General features: G+C 38.5%; 1 protein-coding gene across 6 annotated transcripts in view; it reads right to left on the bottom strand.

Moving 5' to 3' along the window:
* The window catches only part of neo1b (neogenin 1b), a 121,080-nt gene that overhangs the window by 7,924 nt on the left and 91,543 nt on the right, over positions 1 to 21,613 (bottom strand). For 4 of the 6 annotated variants that reach the window (XM_065277398.1, XM_065277394.1, XM_065277399.1 and 1 more), the window contains exons 8-18: positions 20,792 to 21,014; positions 20,458 to 20,612; positions 17,984 to 18,132; positions 15,947 to 16,085; positions 15,058 to 15,107; positions 11,830 to 11,971; positions 11,581 to 11,691; positions 7,618 to 7,812; positions 5,185 to 5,280; positions 3,269 to 3,501; positions 2,705 to 2,843 (exon numbers count right to left, since the gene is read on the bottom strand). In XM_065277398.1, coding sequence (XP_065133470.1) covers positions 2,705 to 2,843; positions 3,269 to 3,501; positions 5,185 to 5,280; positions 7,618 to 7,812; positions 11,581 to 11,691; positions 11,830 to 11,971; positions 15,058 to 15,107; positions 15,947 to 16,085; positions 17,984 to 18,132; positions 20,458 to 20,612; positions 20,792 to 21,014 — 1,632 coding nt within the window. The remainder of the gene's footprint in view (positions 1 to 2,704; positions 2,844 to 3,268; positions 3,502 to 5,184; positions 5,281 to 7,617; positions 7,813 to 11,580; positions 11,692 to 11,829; positions 11,972 to 15,057; positions 15,108 to 15,946; positions 16,086 to 17,983; positions 18,133 to 20,457; positions 20,613 to 20,791; positions 21,015 to 21,613) is intronic. The other 2 variants (XM_065277396.1, XM_065277397.1) reach the window with 2 other exon arrangements.

The raw sequence follows: 21,613 nt of genomic DNA, 5'->3' as shown, positions 1-21,613 counted from the left end.
AAGTAGTTAATAGTTAGTTAATAGAGAGAACTGGACCCTAAAGTGGGACCAGAATAATTGATGTCCTTTTGTATATTATTTCTTCAAGCCATTTCAAGCCTATCCTTGTATCATGTACTAAATATGATTTAGAAAGTAATTAATAAGTAATTAAATACTTTTTGGAGAGAGTAATTTGTAAAGTAATCTAATTACATGATTGAAGATGTAATTAGTAACTAGTAATTAATTACTTTTTTTGAGTAACTTACCCAACACTGGTTGTGATGTAACTGTGTGACAGGATGCTGCACAATGTGATTTTACTGTGTGATGTAATTGTTTAATGTGATGCTATGTCATGCGATGTCAGTGTGTGATGTGATGCTATTGTGTGATGTAATTGTTTAATGTGATGCTATGTGATGTGATGCTATTGTGTGATGTAATTGTTTAATTTGATGCTATGTGATGTGATGCTATTGTGTGATGTAATTGTTTAATGTGATGCTATGTGATGTGATGCTATTGTGTGATGTAATTGTTTAATGTGATGTTATGTGATGTGATGCTATTGTGTGATGTAATTGTTTAATGTGAGGCTATGTGATGTGATGCTATTGTGTGATGTAATTGTGTGTGATGTGATGTCAGTGTGTGATGTAATTGTTTAATGTGATGTCAGTGTGTGATGTAATTGTTTAATGTGATGCTATGTGATGTGATGCTATTGTGTGACATAATTGTTTAATGTGATGTGATGTCAGTGTGTGATGCTATTGTGTGACATAATTGTTTAATGTGATGTGATGTGATGTCAGTGTGTGATGTGATGCTATTGTGTGATGTAATTGTTTAATGTGATGTAGGGGTGACCCCGAATAGTCGAAGATTCGATGCATCGATAGGAGAAGCCTGATTCGACTACCAATCTCACAGTCGAATCGTCGCAGATATGTCATTATGAAATGAGGATCATTCAATTTTGGCCATATATGGGTGCACACATTATCTGATTTCACATATAACAGCTTTCTCACAATATATTAATATACTGCATATTCTGATAATGCTGCAAATAATATGTGAAGTAGCAGCTTTCAATAAACATTTTTAAAATGCGTTAATAAATCCAACAACCCCTGTGACCGGGCTACACGTCCATAAGAGGTTTTTAATAAACCATTGCCTCTTTGTTTCTACATTTAAAAGACAAAGCTGGCAAATTATATTATGCCTTTCGTTCTTTTAATAATTTCTATATTTTATTTTATTTATAAATCACTTTGGGTTATCTGATTTAACTATTTGGCTTGTGTTTTGTTTCCGTGCACTTGAGGCATTTTGCATATTTGTTCTGCACTTTGTAACTTTTGACCTTATTTTATTTAAAAAAAAATTTATTATAAACGTAAATTCTGATCTAATTTAAGTATGTACATTTTGGATAGCTTTTAGTTGTATCGATGTTGCGCTATTGCGTGCTGGCCATGCTTGCGCATGTAATTTAGCCGAACGGGCTAGGTGCTCTGCGTCTCATATTTAGAGTTCATCAAACTAAACATTAAAAAACTGATGTTTTTCGACGAGTATAAGTTTTTAAAATGTATTTAAAACATAGTGTTTATCTTGTCTAAACAGGTAAGCCGTTTTTTTTTATTTCGGTGATGAAACGGAAATCTGCACCGAACCTATTTCTGCCTGACACGAATGTCTTTCTTGTGATTTACCGTAATATTATGGTGGGTCGGTGTTCACTTTCAAATGATAGCAAAGAGATTCCTGAAATAAATAATATCATCCGGTCTTTCTGTATCTAAAGTTAATACAAGGATGATCAAAGTCAAAGCAAGCAAGCAGGTATTTCTGTGCTAAATAATAACGCGTAGTGTCTATATAATCATTAATTTCAGTGTTTTTCTTGTTATAAATTAACATTTAATGAATTGTATGTAAAGATTAGTTTTTATCATTTACAGTCACAATCACAAATTATTTGTCATTTCTCATTTGTCGGGTTTTTTTTGGTCATGACTGCTTTGACGCGCTATCTCCAAATTAAATAAAAACACTTAATTGTAGCCGGAGTTTCCAAGGCAGGATCACCTTTGTTATTTTTTTAGGTTTAGTTATCAAAATGTATTTTTGTGTGATGTTCTGTAGATGGTGGCTTTAAAATGTTATGAGGAATAATTAAACAAATGTTGCCTTACATTTGACCTTAAAAAAATATATATAAATGCATCGTCAGTTTTGTCTTCGTTTATTACTTGAAAGACAGTTTTGGTCACTTTATCAGAAAGTTGTTTATGTGTGCTGCTTGTGAAATAAAATAAAAGTTACCAATTTGTACCTGGTCTGGCCCCCTCCCAACACATGCACACAAACATAGATGATTCGACTATCGGTCGACTATGGAAAGATTCGACAATTCTGATTCGAATAAGTAAATCCTTAGTCGAGGACACCCCTAATGTGATGCTATGTGATGTGATGTCAGTGTCTGATGCGATGCAATGCTATTGTGTTATGTAATTGTTTAATGTGATGTGATGTCAGTGTGTGATGTAATTGTTTAATGTGATGTCAGTGTGTGATGTTACATGTGAGATGTGATTTGTTATGTGACTGTAGCGAGTTATGTTCTTGTTTGCACGATGCTGTGTAATGTAATGATGCTGCGTAAAGTGATGCTATTGTGTGATTTGATGGTGTGTGATCTTACTGGACTCAAGTGTCGTCCCATGAGCCGTCATGCTCCATGTGCTGCTCCTGCGGCTCTTGGTCACCATGACAGAGAACTCATACAATGTGTTGGGTTTAAGACCAGTGACCGTGTGAAACAGAGACGTTGTGTTTGCCATCTGATGAAAAATAATAATTTCCATCATATAACAACAACATTTTTTGTTTTAAATGTTTTATATTTAATTTCAAGTCTTTGCCTTCATCCCAATTCATCTACCTATACTATGCCCTATGTGCTGTGTTTGTTATGGTAGCATACAGTATAAACATTTGAGTACATTGAAAGAGATGTGACACACCAAGTCTAATTTCGACTACTTCAGATTGGGATTAGATTCCCATTCATTTGGATGCATTCTAATAGATTGTACACTAGGGGGCACCCTATGCACGAAAACATAAAATCTGCAATTTACAATGACAGTCCATTGTGAAAGAGACAGAACTTCAATAACCTATTTACAAGTTTACATCATGTACAATGAAGGCCAAACAAATCGATGATACTAAACAGAGTTCCCCGCTGAGGGATATCTGATACCTTATATTTAGTGTTTGCTGGGATGTTAGTCTTCCATCTGATGGTGTAATATCTGGAATCTGTGATCTTCTGGTTCTTCGAGAGCGAGTTGTCGGCCCAGCTGACTTTGATGGTGTCCTGGCTGAGGACGGAGGCCTGAACGCCCACCGGGGGCAGCATGGGTGAAGGGTCGGGAGCTGGGGTGTATGGGTTATTGAAGAGTTCATAAAAATCAATGTCAGGGTCAATGGGGTCTGATAGCAGACATGGACAAATGAGCCAAGCGTAAATCATAATAAAGGAATGCAATGGAGAACAGACAACAATAAAAATCAAGGGTTAAATAAAAATGAAAGGATTGGTGGGGTGCAATGGAGTGAAAGGAGAAATAAAAGACAAAGAGAGAGATTATTAGAAACATACAAGCTCAAATCACTATTCACATTGATATTTTCTGTGTGTAAACATTGACTGACTTTCCTCGCAAACTCTTAACCAACATGCAAACTATCTCCTTTCTGGGTCAAATCTTATCAATCGTGTCAAAACATCGGCGTAAAGCGCAGCGTTGAGCTACATCTAACAGCTGTATCTGCCGTGATTCTCCACCCACAGACTTTAAAACAGTAAAGTCAGAGCTGACGGCGCGGCAGGGGTCCGCTAACAGCCCACTCGCACGTCTCAGGCGTCTGACGTAAGAAACTTCTGGATTGATGAAGAAACTGAAACGTACGCACATAAGCGCTGTAAGTTTCAGCGTACGCTTGTGTGACACATCAATTGTCCCAGAACTGAGGTGGAGGAGTCGCACGTTTGTTTGGTTTTTTTCGCCTTACATTAAACACTCCATTACAGAGCGAGTTGTATTTTGTCTCCGCTACACGACAGCTTGATAAGACTTCGAGGCCTGCTAGAAACTTCCATTCATCAGTGCACTGTGAATTAATTTTAAATGCGGGGACACATCATGTGTGACGGCAGATAAGACGGTCATGTGATGCACATAAAGCCGAACCAGTTCATCATGTTACATGTGCTTCAACAAGATATTCATTTAAATGCACAAATCCATCACAGGAGGGGTAAACATCTCCACAAACTGTGTTAATACTCGACTCCAGCAGGCAAATTTACATTTAAAGAAGTCTAATAGCCGTCCAAACACAGCCTAGAGGTCAGTGGTTCTCAAACCCCTTTTTATGTGGGGCGCATCTCTTTGCGCCCCCAAAAGGAAAATTCATGACATAAACAATTGAACAAAACATATAAAATTATACAACGTTGTCCTGTTGGTTATTAGCATTATTTTTCTGAAGTTTGATTACACAGAATGTATGATCAATTTTATTGTATTTTATAAAATGTCACCAAGGTGCCCCCTAGGACCATCTTGCGCCCGCCTCCTAGTTTGAGAACCACTGGTTTAGGCTAAAACAAGGGCTGTTAGTGAAAATTTAATAGATGTCTAACCGTAGCCCAAAAATAAATGAACCCATTGTAGTCACTGTTGACTTTGCTTACATGATGACATCTCGCTACAAGCGGGTTACTCATAGCTCGACTATATCGGGTCTATAGTTAACCTAGATGATGACACTAAAACCCTCAAATCCAGAGATAAAATGACAAATCAAAGAGATGAAGACTTCATCTGAAATGATGTATCAGACAATATATAATCAGATTTACTGTTAAAGTACCAAGTAACTCATTACTTTACAAAATGAGATTGAGGCTGATTATATTTCGACTCTGTCTCTGTGTTTGCTCAGGGAGTTTGACTCAGACCCTTAATTGGATGATTCACCATTTCCTCCAATCAGGAAACAGATCAAAGTATTGATTCCCATGTTAACAGTCAGTCCACAAACACATTCACTCAATACAAACAATCAATAGGTTAAAGACATTTTCGGTTTGTGTGTTTTTCATCTTACCAGACTGTGGCCTGGTCGTGGCACTGTTGTAGATGGGAATCCCTTCACCCATGTTGTTGAACGCCTTTAGCGTGATGACGTAATGTGAACCGGGATCTGGAAAAGAAAACCTCTTTTAACGTAAAACTCGGAAGACAGACTATGGCCACCTTTACACGACAGTCGATAAACCAAAAAGCATCCATTCCCTATGGAAAGTCGCAAAGGGGCTGCATGAGGTGACGACCATCTACGGATGTAGAATAATGATTTTTTTTTTACTTAACTCCTTCCCTTGCCATTGAGGAGTTATCTCGTCAATTAAGAGAAAACATTTGCATGAAAAAAAAAACGTGTTCCTGATGAGTTTTTATGGTTATCTGTAATACGATTGTCCAACATACTTACACAATTTATAAAAAACTTGAAGCAAAAAATTATGTATTAATTTTTTACTTTGTGTATGCTTTTGATAATCATTCTAAATTTGATCTCTGTCAAAATTTCTTCACAAAAATGCAATTATTTTAGCTTTTTGCAAAAAAATATTTTTGAAGAAAAATACCCATATTTAAGAGTTTATAAGCAAAGAAAAAAATATAAATAGGATGAAACGGCTTTTTCCCGTTTTGTTTGTTTGTTTAAAAGCAGAGGTTCTGTTCTTTCATTTTATATATTTGAATGTTTATATATTTTATGAAGAAAATTTTCCTAGAAGGCATTTTGTGAAAATCACAAAAAAGCTGGCGGGCAGCGAGTTAAACTAACACCGACCCGATGTGATATATTTCAGTGTATTACAATCAAAAACTGTGTGTGAGGTCAAACTGATTAATCCTTTTTTATTTAACTTTATCAGTAACACTTGAATATTTAATTGATTACTGATAATTAATAAATGATTTATACATTATTATTTTTAATCTCTATATGTTCTCTCCAAAAACATTAGTGGTCTTTGTCATATATGCATAGCTGTTTATTGTTTCATTCACTTGTAGTCATTTATTTATTTGTAGATTAAAGGCTCTTCCGCTGGAATGAGCTTCTCTCCAATGTTGGCACGGATTTACGATTAAACTAAAAGTTCATGACGTCGGCCACTAGGTGGCGAACTCCGACAGTCGTGTCCGAATGTCTAAGATTTTTGCATTAAAATATCCAAAAATCACTTTCACAGTGTTACATGTATTTACATTATCCCAAATGTTTATAATTCAATTTTAATTTATAACCAGCGTTTCCCCTGTCCACAGGGTCACTTGTAAATAGTGTTATGTCCATTTAAATTAGTTCACACTAAAGCCCGATTTATAGTCGTGCGTAGGTTCCACGCCGTAGCTACAGCGTAGGCTATCCGTAGCCTGTGCGTAGCTCTGCATAGCCTGATGCGCACCTCACAAAAATTTTAACAGCATGTCAGATCTACGCAGACCGCAAGCGCTGTGATTGGTCGACCAGAACCCCTCCCATCAGGTAAAAAAAACTGTGTCATAGCTATTTCCGTTTGTGACGGTGAGAACAAAGATGAGCCAAGTTGAGGAGTGATTTAACTCAAACTGCATCAATAGTCGCTGTTTTTACTTTCATCATTGGTCTTCTCAAATTATACACAACAAGTTGCTGCTTCTTCTTCATTTGTGGGTTAACTTGCCAGTTTGCGCTGCTACTGTGGTTACACGTGTGGTTACTGCCTACCAGCGGTCTGCGCGTGTGTTTGCACATCGACGCGGACGACGACACAAAGGTATAAATGAAAACCGACGCGGAACCTACGCAGTCGCGGCTACACCGTAGGACCTACGCACGACTATAACGAGCCCTTAAGAGGCAACCTTCTGGTCTCTCTTGTGAATCCAACACGGAAGTGACTTCAACTGCAATTCATCGACTGGCTCCAATAGTGAGTCAAGCCCAAAGACTCCCCTCATGTTAAAATGCCCAACTTTACAGGAGAATTCATATTTTTACAGCCTGGCTAAATAGATAATTTTGCCCTTTATGGCAACCGTAAGGGGATAATTTTTTAAAATTATAATAAGCCTTAAAGTTTTGATAATTAAGGGCGTGGCCACTTGAGTGACAGGTGAATCGCTGCTGCTGTCTCTAGTGTTGAGCTAAGTGGGCGTGGTTTCAGCAACCAGGCACCTCAGCTCCACCCACATTCTGACTCTTTGCACATTTTCGGTTATCTACAAGTGACGCACGGCCAAAATGGCGATGGCAGGCTCCACCTACTTTGGGCAACAAAAATGCTCTTCAAAAAGGCCATGTCCATATTTTATACAGTCTATGGTTCACACCATACAGAAATTATTTAAAAGACAGGAATGACAATATTTAATTTGATGTGTGGAAAGAGCCGTGTCAGATACAGCAGATTGGATTTGCCAACTCGGGCACACTTCTCTAAGAATCTTATTGGTTTACAAATAAATATATGCAGATGCTCACCAAGGTTATCGATACTGTAGAAACGCTGCTTGTAGTCCAGAGTGACCGTGTGGGCATGAGGGCTTCCGATACCATAGCCGATCTTATAACCTCGAACTAAAATCTCCTGGGTATTTGGCGGAGTCCAACTCACCACGATTCTGTTCACCAGCGGACGAACGTGTAACGAACTCGGGACACCTGGCACCTGTGATTCTGTAAAACACGCAGCAAGCACAAGATCAACTTTCATAACTCATTCTCCTAAAGGTAACATGACATCAGAATAGTTTTCATTTTTAATCACCAGACGGAATTTCACATTGGAAGTAGTAAAGTACTTTTAAGTATCCTGTACATCACTATTAGAATATTACATATTCATATTATTTCAAGAACCATTTCAACAAATCCAACCAACCAACGTAAGCAATTTTAGCCTTCACTTAATTTGAAAAACCTACAGAATAAAGTTGTATTACAGTATTATTGCATATACCATTTGACTTACTATCAAAGGTCTGGTGGGGCTAATAGTATGCAAATCTGCATTTAGCCGTTGCAAATTATGCAAATTAGCACTCAGGACTTGGTGACTACCACAGAGGTTTGTCTTTTTTATTGCAGATTCCTAAAAACCCAACACATGCTTGAATCAATGTTCGCTTTCAAGCAGAACCAAGCCAAGAGGAACGTTACAAAGCAATTTTGAAGTAAAAGCTAAAGATTAATGAAGGTTTGCAGCATTATAACGCAGGTAGAGTCACACGTCAGCAGTATAGCACAAATACATTACGCTACAGCCAGCAAACGGCTATAACAGCAAGAAAATCCATTCAGATTTGTTTTGGCAAGCTTAAAAGCACAGCTTGTGCGTATCTTGTTCCACGGACAGCATCGTTTTATTAGCGAAACCATTTGAATTCATCTAAGGGCCTGGAGTTAATGCCCGTTCTGATTTATAAGGCAACGCTGGCAATTTTCTACAAACCTTCTGGTTTTGGAGTCATTAAACAGATTCATTATTTCAAACACTGGCCTGTTTGTGAAGTTAATTCAAGTAGGAGAGGATGAACGGAGACATTAGAGCTTCTGAGAGATGCTTTAGTCTGCCTGTCAAAGAGCTGGACTCATATTAGCAGACGGAAATGAGTCCAAAGGGATCACACAAACACCCATGCGAACACACACACAGTGACTGGATTCCTTCAAATATCCAAATCTGACAATACAAGCTATTAATCTAACATAGTCTGAACTTCAGCTGAAAAGTCTTGTGTCTGATTGATTCAGGACTGAAATCAATGGCTTACAAACCAGCCGCCTCAACGTGGCATTAAGTTACTGTGTAAATCTCACCAGACCATCCTTGGGTCATATTTCAAGGTTCTTATACTGTATTTAATCAATTCATAGTTTTCATAAAAGTAAACCTAATTTTAAGACCATCAGTTGTTTTGCATTTGACATTGATATGACAATTAGGTATCTTCCCAAAATCTCTAACATATATAATAAGCCTATATACAGTAACCCTATATAATACTCAGGGTATCCCGCAGCACTTTGCAGTTCGGGCGGCCCGCCTAAGCTGGGAAACCCTACCGCCTTAACTAGGTTGTATTTCACGTGCCTGTTGATTCGATATAATTGTTGAGATCTCTTGTTCACGTTATTTATGTGTATTATTTACATGCTACAGTAGTTACACTCCTTTAAGATTATGTAATTAATAGTGGGAAATAATCAGTTTTTACAATCTTCGCGCTATCTATCATCGTTTGCCAGACGTTCTAGAACATCTGTTTCAGTTTGTGTTTATTAACCCTTTAGTTTCACTTCATCACGCAGCTATTCTTGTTGGAGGTATCTGTTAAGTAAGGGATAATGTAGAGGCAGCCGGTAGTTATTGGGAAATAAGCCCCGACAGTGTGATCAGGACCCGATGCGAAGCGGAGGGTCTTGTATCACACTGAAGGGGCTTATTTCCCAATAACTACCGGCTGCCTCTACATTATCCCGCTTATTACACGGCTACTTGCCACAGAAGAAAAAAAACTGGACATGAATATGAATTTGAAACATTTTATTGGCATATTTGTTTTAAATTAACATTTTTATCCTTCCGCGAAACTTTGCACAGATGCATAAAATGATCTTAATACCTTATTAAGATCCTCTGCTTCATACTTGTCTGTCTCCATTTTTTCTCTTTTAGCCAGTCTTTGAGAAGTTTTAATGCCCATTCTGTATTTTTTTGTGTGTAGGCTTCGTAGCTGTCATGCTCTATTTTGTCAAGTTCAGTCTCAGTAAGCTGTCTGTGTCTTGTCGTGGTTGTCGAGTGTTTGTCACAAGATGGCGCCAAACAGACAGTAATCTTTATTGATCTTTATTGGCGCGGAGCGATTTTACTCGTGCAAGTAGTACCGCTATGCGTTATTATTTTGGAGCGGTTATTATTTGAAAAGAACGAACCTGCAAATGTCTCAACTGACCAATCAGAATCAAGCATTCCAGAGAGCCGTGTAAAAAAAAACATTTAATGCATTAATAATCTAGTATGTGTTCATCTAGTATGTGTTCAATTCTTCAAAATTAAGTTTTATTTGAGTGTTTTTAATAAAATTATTTTCATTTTTATCATGACGCATACACCCCGCCCCTTTTACTGCCATGCCCAGCACCGCCCACCCAACCAACCCTACCACCTTAACTAACAAATTTTCTGCGGGAAATCCTGAATAACGTATAATATACTGTTTATAATAATAATATTATTGATAATGTATATATTATATAGAAAAATGTCAATATAATATATATCAACATTTTAATACACACTATAATTATATCGTAGTATTTTATTATAGTGTACGTGATTATTGTGTACGTATAAGTTGTTCTTTAATTTTGTCTTACATTGAGAATACATTCTTGTACAAAAGTTTAACTTGAATCATGATTTGATCGTGAAAACACCCCTATGCATATTTCACACACACTTTTGTGCGTTTGCATTGAACTCTTTCCACAGTCGGGAGAAAATGTGCGTTAAAACTTAGTAAAATAAGTAAAAATTTTTAATCACTTTAAATGACATTAAATCAGCAAAATATAGTAAACTTTGTTAGAAAAGCATTAGTAGGCCGCCATTGTTGCTTTGGTTATACTTGCGCATGCCTACAGACTGAAATAACACATGCGCGTGACTTGCCGTTATCGCAGATTCACGTTAACGTAGTTTACGTAGTCGACAAAGCAAAGATCAAAAACTTCCGCTTTGGAACCCATCTTTAAAAGTTTGCGTTTTCAGCAATGTCGTTATGCAAGCGAACAGCTAAACTGCATGAAGACTTTTCCGTTTATGAAAAAAATCTTTGCCCTTAAGAGCTGAGATGTGATTATCCGAGCACACAGAGGAATCATTTCATTATAATTTATCTCAAGGTTAAAATGAATTTCAATTGTTGTAACTGACTCAGCAGTGATGTGCCGAAGTTAAATGTGCCGCCAGGATTGTAGCATCAAACAGACACATTAAACCTAATATTTTAAAAGGTTTATTTATATATCAATAGAAGTTAAACAAAGAATACCCAGAATTCCTCTCTACGCCTTAGATGAGAACTGCGACTGTCAGATAAGATTTAATAGACGCCTCTTGTCCCATGACAGGAAGATGAGGTGAATTATGCAGCGGGTCTTTCAGTATTGATGGGTTACAGTCTGTCTAGCCATCATCGTTTGATCTGCGAAAATAACATGCCTGCTTCCCTTGCCACATTTGGGCCAAACAAATCTGGCACTTCATATCAACCTCATCTGAGACTCTGAAAGAGATTTTAGCAGCAGGGCTGAACGTGAAAGTGATGCAATGACCAATGCATAGTAACCCATTCAGCGGCCAACTCTCTAACCATTGGGCCACGACGAGGGACCTAAAATGCTTTCGGTATAAAGAACAATGTTTGTTTTGAGTCTTACCGTCCAGGTCATTCTCGAAGGTTTCGGCTGCGATCCACTCTGTCGCCGGCCCAGACCCGTTTACATTAGTGGCCAAAACTCTGAATGTGTAAATCTTCCCTTTCTCCAAACCTTAAACACCACAAAACATTGTGCAAAACTCAACACCAAATCATTGCTATGAACATTTCTGAGTTTTTGAGGTGTCCCTGTAAAAACAGGAAACCCCAATACTTACGTAATATTAGTTATGGATTGGTGTATGCATACCGTCAATTGGCTGAAAGAGTTGTGTGGTGGTGATCTCCACCGAATCTGCCCGCTTCAGACCTTTACGATAGCGTAATTTATACCCCGTCAGTTCTCCATTCATAGTGCCAAGTGGAGGCGGCTGCCATCGGACCATGATGCACTGGGGTACAAAAACTGAGTTTTAATTGAGCTGCGCTGAGGATATTACATAAACGTCTAGAGGTATGAAGTTCTTCAGGTGAACCAAAAACTGTGTGTCAGCCAGAAATCTGTCAGAGGAAGCGCTGCCATGTGTCACCACTTAATTTAAAATAGACAGCCGGGAGACGCGCTGCCTTCAGGCTATGCAATAATGAATGAAAATCAAGAACCCGTCATGCAACAAGAGAACTGATCTAAGATCAGCTTTGACTGCCTAAACTAAAATAACAATTTTGATACTGAGACATAAAGGTACCATGAGATATAATATTCCTCTAACTTTTTTATTAAAATCAATACTGCAACTTAAATAAAGCTCAAAATACTTCATTTAAAAATATAACTATTCGCAATAATTAAATTAAAGGGATAGTTCACAGAAAAATGAAAATTCTGTCATCATTTACTTGCCCTCAAATTGTTTCAATTGTATACATTTCTCTTTTCTGCTGAACACAAAGGAAGATATTTTGAAAAATGCAGAAGCAAGCAGATCTGAGGCACCATGACCTCTTTAGTAGGAAAAAATTATACTATTGAAGTGAATGGTGTCCCAGGTGTTTGGTTATAAAAATGTACAAAATATCTTCCTTTGTGTTCAGCAGATACAATTAATTTATACAGGTTTAAACTTGAGGGCGAGTAAATAGAAAAAAATATATATTTTTTAATTTACTTACTGAAAATGTCTTAAATTACAGCTGAACTTTGGTAAGTTGTTAAAGGAATAGTCTACCCTTTTGCCATATTAAACTGTTATTACCTTAACCTAGATGAATTAATACATACCTATCTTTTTTTCAATGCGTGCACTGTACAGCGCGTTGTGAATGTGTTAGCATTTAGCCTAGCCCCATTCATTCCTATGGTACCAAAAAAGTTTTATTTTGTGGCACCATACTTGCTGGTATAACTCCTCATGTAACAGTCTTTAAATAGGGAAAACACCGAAGTGTTTGGTGGCTTCCCTGTTTGGTACCATAGGAATGAATGGGTCTAGGCTAAATGCTAACACATTCACGACGCGCTGTACAGTGCACGCATTGAAAAAAGATAGGCATGTATTAATTCGTCTAAGTTGAGGTAATAACATAGTAAAATATGGCAAAAGGGTAGACTATTCCTTTAACAGTTGAGTTATAAAATGACTGATGTCAAAACTGATACTGATGCGATATAATGAAATGTACTGTATACTTTAATCATAGAAAACATAAAAGTCATAGAAAAAACACAAAATTGTGGCAAATAAAACTACTCAACATTTAAAAAACATAATAATGCATTTAAGCATTGGCCACACTATATCTAAAAGTGACATGAAGAGGAAACATAAATGCTTTAAAATGTTAAACACTGTTATTCAGATAAATCGAATGTTATGGATAAGGATGCACCGAATGTTCAGCAACCAAAATTATTCATCCGAAAATAGAAAATTTATATTTTTTGTTAGGCTGAACAAGTACGGGGCGGTTCACATTTCGCGTCTAAAACCGCGTGAAAAACGCGTCTGTCGGTTGGTTCTTGTCACATGACCTGCGGTGCGCTAACGGCATATTGAAAAGTTGAGATGTTTTTAACTCGATGCGGTGCGGATGCGCCTGGAAAAAACGAGCGCATCGCACCCCGTGCGCGTTGCGACTGCATCACTTCTGTTATGAGCGCGCATACTGCGCCTACATTTGAAATAATGAACTTGAGCAGGCAAGCGAAATGTGAATCGCCACTAAAAAGAACGAATACATTTTACTGAACAATGAGGTTGAGTGAGAGATGAGTAAATGCAGTAAACATGTTGGAAAAAAATGTCAGAGAAAGACGTGAAAAGATACAGCACTACAATTTTTATTTATAATTTAAAATCAAGACATCCTGAACACCATGCCGCGTATGAGAAAGACACAGCGGCGGTGATCCTGGGTATTTATCTGCTTGAATGCACAAGCACGGAGAACGAGAGACTTTAGCTCTTCATCTCATGTCATAGGACAACAAAGAGCGTCAGCAGTACGTAATAAAAACTTCCTACAACCAGTAAAGTCCTACAATGACAAACACGCTTACATTAAACCAGAAACTTTAACAATACGCCTTTGAAAGTTAATAACAATAAGCTTTTTGTCAGACCGCTTTTTCCTCTCCTTTCAATCTTGTCACTCCGTCCGCTACTCAACATACAGTGCTATATAAGCGTTGTTGCAAGTTTCTTAAGGCAGAGTAATGCTGTGTTCAGACCAGCCATGGTAGAGGCGTCAAGCGCGAGTGATTTCAATGTTAAGTCAATGTAAAGACGTGATGACGCACATCTGGATGTCTCGCAGCGCTAATGAGGCGTTGAGCGTGGCGCGGTAGATGCGATTCCACCACATTCGCGCGAATTGAGCGTTGCCGCGGCAAACGTGCGAGATGAAAAATTTTAACTATGGCGAAAAAACACGCCATGTTAACCAATCAGGAGCTTCCTCTAGTAGTGAGGTGATTACAGGAAGCGAGCGGAGTCGTAGAAGCCCGTCCCATGACGCAAATTTCCGCGTGAATGTCTCGATGACTAGAATTTCACGCGCGAATGAAGCGAGTAAACTCAAAATGTTCAAGTGGAAAACTAGACGCGGTAGACGCGAATTTGACGCCTCAAACGCGGCTGGTGTGAACCCACGGTAATGAAAAGGTTATTTGCATTTTGTGCGAGAACAGAAGATTGTATTAAAAGAGTTTTAACAAGTCAGATATCTATCTGATCAGTGTAAGAAGGCCCTATAATGACTGCTGGAAAGTTAAAAAACATGTTTATTGTTAAATAATGTGAAATAAATATTGTAAAAAGGAAATTTTGAAAATGTAACCTGTGCAATGGTGAGAAATTAAAAAAAGAAAGTTCGGCCTTGGGCTAAGGTTTTCATTTTATTCAGCTTTGGCCAAGAATTTCCTTTCAGTGCATCCCTAGTTGTGGAGTCAATGGTGATCATCTAAAGGCTTAAAAATAAACATACATGGGGTTCAAACCATTATGTCACAGCACCAAGGTTTTTATTAGCAGCTTACCGTTGAGTTCAAGACCTCCAGTGTGAGATTCTGCGGCGGGGCACTCGGTACTGAAAAACAAAATGCATTTAGTACTGACACACATAACAACGGAGACCACAGTACCACACGACGTCCCCATACGACCCTGAGCTTCCACCATTGATAGCGCGACTAAAATAATTGGCTTATCCGCTGAGACCGGCATTCAGAAAATCCTCAACGTTTATTCTGGGACATGGCCGCGGGTGACGTTTTATCGCCTTTATTCTGCTTATCATACGCTTCCTGTTCAACTGAGCATTCATGGCAGACGTGTTAGTAGCCGTCGTAACGGAGCTGATGAGCATTGATGCCGATGTAAGAGCTTCACTTTAATCAAAGTCTTTATTATCTTATTTAAACCGTGCTGTGTTTTTCTGCTTTCTCTTGACACGTCCCCAGTCAATGCGCCTGTGTTTGTGATTTTAACACCAGCTGTCATACGCTCACTGTTTTCCTGTAGCTCTTTTTAATGCAGGACGTCTCCTTCATGATTCAGTTTCAACATCCCACAGAGATACGAAGATAAGAGAGAGCGAGAGACAAAACCTCTGCATCATAGCTGCAAAGCGGTTAGTGAAAGATCTGTATGTATTATTCACATTTACTTTTTACCGTAAACATTTGCCTTCCTAACATTGTATTGCAGCTTTAGCGTGAACGTGTTTGCATGCCGCTCACACGCTGGTTGTTTACCGCAGAAAACTCATGATTGACAGCTCTCATATCAACTGCGACACGACAACATGCTCAAGAATACAAGATCAATTCACTGACAAATCTGTATGAAGTATAAAATTCTTCATCAAAGCATTAGCGCTTTAAAGCTCTGTATGAAGTCAGAAACCATTTCAATCAGAAGTCTCACCGTCAGACAAGGTTCGGACTGTAACGTCTTCTGTAGAAACTCCAGGACCGTGCTTGTTAAACGCCACCACTCTGAAACTGTACTCCGTGAACTTCTTGAGTCCTGTCATAGTGTAAGACAGACCCGTCACATCTGTGTCCTGCGAAAAACGAGGGCAGAAATTTACTGAGAGGACCGTGACAGTGAATTATTAAAGGGCTGATCGTCTACAGCCTGGACTTCATTCAAGAATCAAGACTTTTAACAAAAAATAAAATGAGGCAGTAACACCTTGGTAATTAGTTATGTTACTTATTACCATGGTACATGTTAAGCAAACAAATGTTACTACCTTGGTACATGTCCCCAAGGCATTGCAATGGTACCAAGCCCAAAAAACATGTATGGTTTGTACACACCAAAAATGAATTTAATTATTTGGATGAGTAGATTAAATAGAACATCAATGCAAAGATGCAAATAAACCTAAATTCACGCTGAGCGATGGGAATGAAAAGATTAGAGGCAGCGCTATTCACCTTAAAAGCATCTTCTGCGCAAGTTGAACAATTTTAACTTGAGCGCAAAATTTGCGTTGTTGCACAACCACGTGCAGTTTAACACATCAAGCTATATCACAAAATAAAAAAAGAGCACATCTAATTTGATGTTTTTATTTAAGCGAATGATGCATAACAAGGTTTTCAAACTTCAGATTTTGATTACGGTCAACCAAATATGATGAACCTTATGCGAGGGACCCCATCCTAAAATATATATCCATATACTGTATATATTTTTGTATAAAAACATTTAAACTCTCTATATCATAAAGACAGCATATTGTTTCCAAATATAGCGGATTTTTTCATTTTTTCTTTGTTTTCAATGAAATTTTCTGGGGACCCCTTAGAACTTTCTGGGGGACCCGGACCCCATTGAAAACCCCCGATCTAGAAAACAAGTAATCTAAAGTGAGGAACGGGAGTGAACACAGTAAAATATCATAAACCTTTGTAGTACTCTTTTGTAAGGGTTGTATGCTGTTCACTAGGGTGGAATAAGTAATCGATTGCTTGAGTACTCGAACCTGGCATCGACGATCGATCACGAAAATGATGACAGTGTGGGTTTATATATGAAGAGTTTCGTAGCAAAATGAGATCAATCCGTTTTTAAAATTTTTGTCAAAACATGTTTATTATTATGTTATCATGTTATTATTTTGTTTAATGGTGCTACTTAGCTGTATTTTTTAAGTTATGAAGGTTTAAATCAAAACAAACCAACTGCAGTTGAATTGATATTAATTGGAATTAGGGATGCTTAACGATTAATCGCGATTAATCGTTAGCAAAATAAAAGTTTTTGTTTACATCATATGTGTGTGTGTGTGAACTGTGTATAATAACTTTGTATAAATAAATGTACACACATGCATGTATATGTTTTAGAAATGTTACATGTGTATATACATTTGTATATTTATGTATAATTTATATTATATATAAATACAAATACTTAATATATACTTTTTTTTCTTAAAATTATACATGAATGTGTTCATATTTATATATATACATATTTATTATACACAGTTTACACACATATGGGATGTAAACAAAAACTTTTATTCTGCTAACGATTAATCGCGATTAATTGTTTAGCATCCCTAATTGGAATGCACAACCAAAAAACAAGATTTCTGAAAAATAAAAAAAAAACGGAGTTATCTCGTTTTGCAACAAAACTCTTCATATGTTTGTGGTTATAGGGGCATTTGGATATTTGGTTAGCGTTACAAGCCCCTGTGGTAGAAAAAACTAGGTTGACGTAAGCTGCGCAGACTGACGTATGACATCACTACCATGCATGATCCGTGCAACCCTGTGAAGCTGAACACACATCACCGGGACACTACGGTTTAAAAGGATGCAACAATTTTCTGATTCACTTCGGTAAGACGAAAATACCGAAAAAATGGTTCTTGTATGGCATCATTGTGAAGAAGTGCAAAAGACCAACATACAGATCACATCTGATAAACATAAACGTCACCTGTTCAGAGTCTTGGCCTTTCTCGCTGTAGAAGATTTTATAGGTCTGGATCTCGCCGTTTCCTGTGACCGGTCTCTCCCAGCTCAGTGTGATCGTTGTGGTTCCAACAGACAGCACCTGCAGATTCGGAGCCGGTCCGGGTAGCTGAACTGAGAGACGGAAAACAGGCAGTTTACACCTTGTATTAAGATGCGTTTTGGTCGATCATATCACAAGTGGACGCACCTAAATACAGATGTAAACGGGGTGTGAAATGTTTTGAGCTCATCCACTTTTGACCACATTCAGAGTTAGGGGCGGTTCATATTTCGCGTCTAAAACCGGGGTGCGCTTGCGGCATTCTGAAAAGTTGGAAAGTTTTTAACTCAATGCGGTGCGGACGCGCCTGGAAAAAACAAGCGCGCCGCGTCGCTTTCATTATGAGCGCGCCTACATTTGAAATAACGAACTTGAGCACACAAAAGATGCGAAATGTGAATCGCCCTTTAGTCGAAAAACGCATTCCACCAGATTGATTTTGTGGTGTAGACGCTCATGTGTTTGAGCAGCCACATGAGACTGCCTACTCTCCGCCTATTGATCTAATGTGATGTACAGAGCACAATGTTTTTACATCAGTCCTAACTTCTAGCACAAACACACAGCGGTACAGAGCTATCTTTAGGCTTTCATTGATAAAACTGAAGCAGGTGCTTTCCACTAGGGCTGCACAATGTGAGGAAAAGTTGCGATGTGTGATGACGTTGTTTAATGTTGCGATGACGAAGTGAGTTGCGAAAAAAAATTTTTTTCATGTTTTAGGGGACATTCACATGTCGCGCCTAAAAACGCGTGGAAAACGCTAGACACATAGGTTATTGTCACATGACCTGCACGCTGCGCTTGTGTCATTCTGAAAAGTTAAAATGTTTTTAAAAAGCCTGGAAAGCGTTGAAAAGTGTGCGAGTCGCGACAACGGCGCTTCCAGAGCGCAAATACTGCGCTTTAATTACATGTGCTTACCATTTTCCCTTCATTCATTGCGTCAAGGCTATCTGTTGCGATGTGTTCATCGCGTGAGTTCATATCGCGATGACGATGCAAATTCAATGTATCGTTCAGCCCTACTTTCTACCTCTTTAATTTTTGTTTCATTTTGCGAACGTGTGAAAGTTGCGCGAGCTCAATTCATCAATTGCGCTGAAACATTAGAGAAAGTGCTTACATATACAAAACACTGTACAGCATGTTTACTAACAACACAAGCAGCATACTCTGACATAATACTAGTTTACGTAAATTTAATCTCCCGTTCACATTTAAACAAAAGCAGAGGGACTCGCCCCACAGACTAACACAGACTCAGTAATCAGGACATAAGCTGTCGCAAGTGGACAAAAGAGACCGTTTTAAAAAAAAACAGATATAAACGTGAACATGTCTCTCTTGTCCACTTGTGATCCAATTAACCAAAATGCGTCTTATACCAGGTGTAAACAGTCACTAAGTTACTGTTCAGAGCTCCAGCTCCAGACACAGATCTCATCTCACAATTGCAAGATTTTTTGCTTTCATAAAGTTTTACAAACTAAAAGACGAGCATAAGAAAAGCAGCGTCGTCTTCTGTACTCTAGATTTATGTAGATGTTTGAAAACACAAAGGACCACTGATGTAATTTCCATTGGATATATTTCTACTAGAAGTCTTTGACACTTTTATTTCTCTTACTTTCTCAAACTTCAGCGAGCACTGACAGGTTTCAACCCCCGCAGCGGGATACTTTAAATAACGACAAAATCACATGACAAAAGATGACAATTCAGGGGAGAACGCGGCATCAAAATCCCACTGAAGATTTTTTTTTAACGCTTCAAATGAGTGAAATGCATTGTGGTCCACATGTGGGATGCAAAGAAAACAGGGTTTTGACCTAGAAAGCGTATTGTTTTAATTCAGCTTAGTCAAATAAGCCATATGGTCGGGGACAAAATCACTTCTGATCTTACAAATAAATTCACAAACATCTACACATCTGCTAACAGGAATTTAACCTTTTTTTCAGTTACATTCTTTCACACATCTTTGAGAAGACGAGATCTTTCCAGTTGCACCCGACCATGGCCGCCCATCCCTGGTGAGGGTCTACTTTGTTCCCCAGAGATCATCACTACATCTCTGACAACCTGTAAGTCACTTCATATTAAAACTAGCTGCCTGTATCTATGAAACCTTCCTGACCACCCTAATGTTTACCGTTCTACACGTCCCAGGTTTGAACAGAAAAAGCTTTATTGTGTAGCTCCCAGTCCGCAAAATAAATATTTTCTAGTAAACAAACATGTGGTAGGTTTTGCAAACGCGCTCAAAACAGAGCCGGTGTGCTTGTGAGAAGGGTATAGAAAGAGGAACCTCAGACCTCGCCAAGTTTCTGGGCCTGGTGGTCGAACGTAAAATTATTTGTGTAGTTTGTGTGTGTACACGTGATGTGTTTTACCCTCCGGCTGGGTGGCCACTGTAAGCAGGGTGGAGCTCTCGCCATGGCCATTGGAGTTGGATGCGACCACCCGAAAGGAGTACTTGGTGTCGGGAACGAGGTTCTGAATGGTGACCTGCATTTCTCCTGGCGCGCTGGTGTTCTCCACACGCTCCCTGACAGCAAAACCACAAAATAAGTGAATAATTTGCACATTCGCAAACAAATAGACAAAATGCTTCAATTTTGTTCCAAAATATTTGACTTTTGAACTTTTCCTAATTTTCCAACACCACGCACACAGTCACATTTTGGCATTATAAGGTACTGGGATGAAGATGTATCAATGTATGACCTGTTGGTGCCGTCCAGACCGTAGAAGACCGAGTAAGTGATGTTCTCCCCATTTGGCTCGGCAGGAAGTCGCCACGTCAGCTTGATGAATCGGGTGGACACCAAAGACGCCACGACATCTCGCGGTGCGGACGGGGTGGGACCGGAACGCTCGGCGAGGCTGGACGCTACATGGTCAGTAGTGGCATCAGTCAGTGAAGGCAGAGCAGAAGGAAGGGCAACGTCTTGGGTCGGTTGGGTGGGGGTAACAAGGAGGGTAAATTAAAGAAACAGAAGGGAAAGAGGGGGTGCGAGGAAACAAAAAAGAAAAACAGAAAAGAACATAAAATAAATTGACAAACGAAAAGACGACTACAATGACGTAAATCAAAACGAAACGGTAAATCTACTATGAAACAAGGTAATGGAGGCTAAATGTCAAGCTCAACACGAAACCACGAGATGTTTTAAAACACAAGCACCGCAGGGCCGTGGGGAGGAGAGATATCATTAACAACATTCAGATCAGTAAGCAGAAAGTTAATTACAGACTCACATCTGTGCCTGCTATTAAAACACATTTCATCTGGAAAATAACAGCGTGTCTTACAAATCACCTCTAGTTGCCCTACATCGAAACGAATGAAACTTGAGTCAGCAGATGTTCCTGTATATTCACTTCAATTCAAAATGATTTCTGTAGCGCTTTTCACAATTTTGCATTGATGCAAAGCATCTTTACATTATATGTTAGTATATAGCATAGACCTAAAAAAAACCTGAAGCTTATGAAATATAAAAAAATACATGCTATTACTGCTTTTCTTTATTCATTAAATATATA

Source organism: Paramisgurnus dabryanus, chromosome 23 (assembly GCF_030506205.2).
Source record: "Paramisgurnus dabryanus chromosome 23, PD_genome_1.1, whole genome shotgun sequence".
NCBI lineage: Eukaryota > Metazoa > Chordata > Actinopteri > Cypriniformes > Cobitidae > Paramisgurnus > Paramisgurnus dabryanus.
Note: the sequence above shows the minus strand (reverse complement) of the source record. Positions and strands in the feature narration are given on the sequence as shown.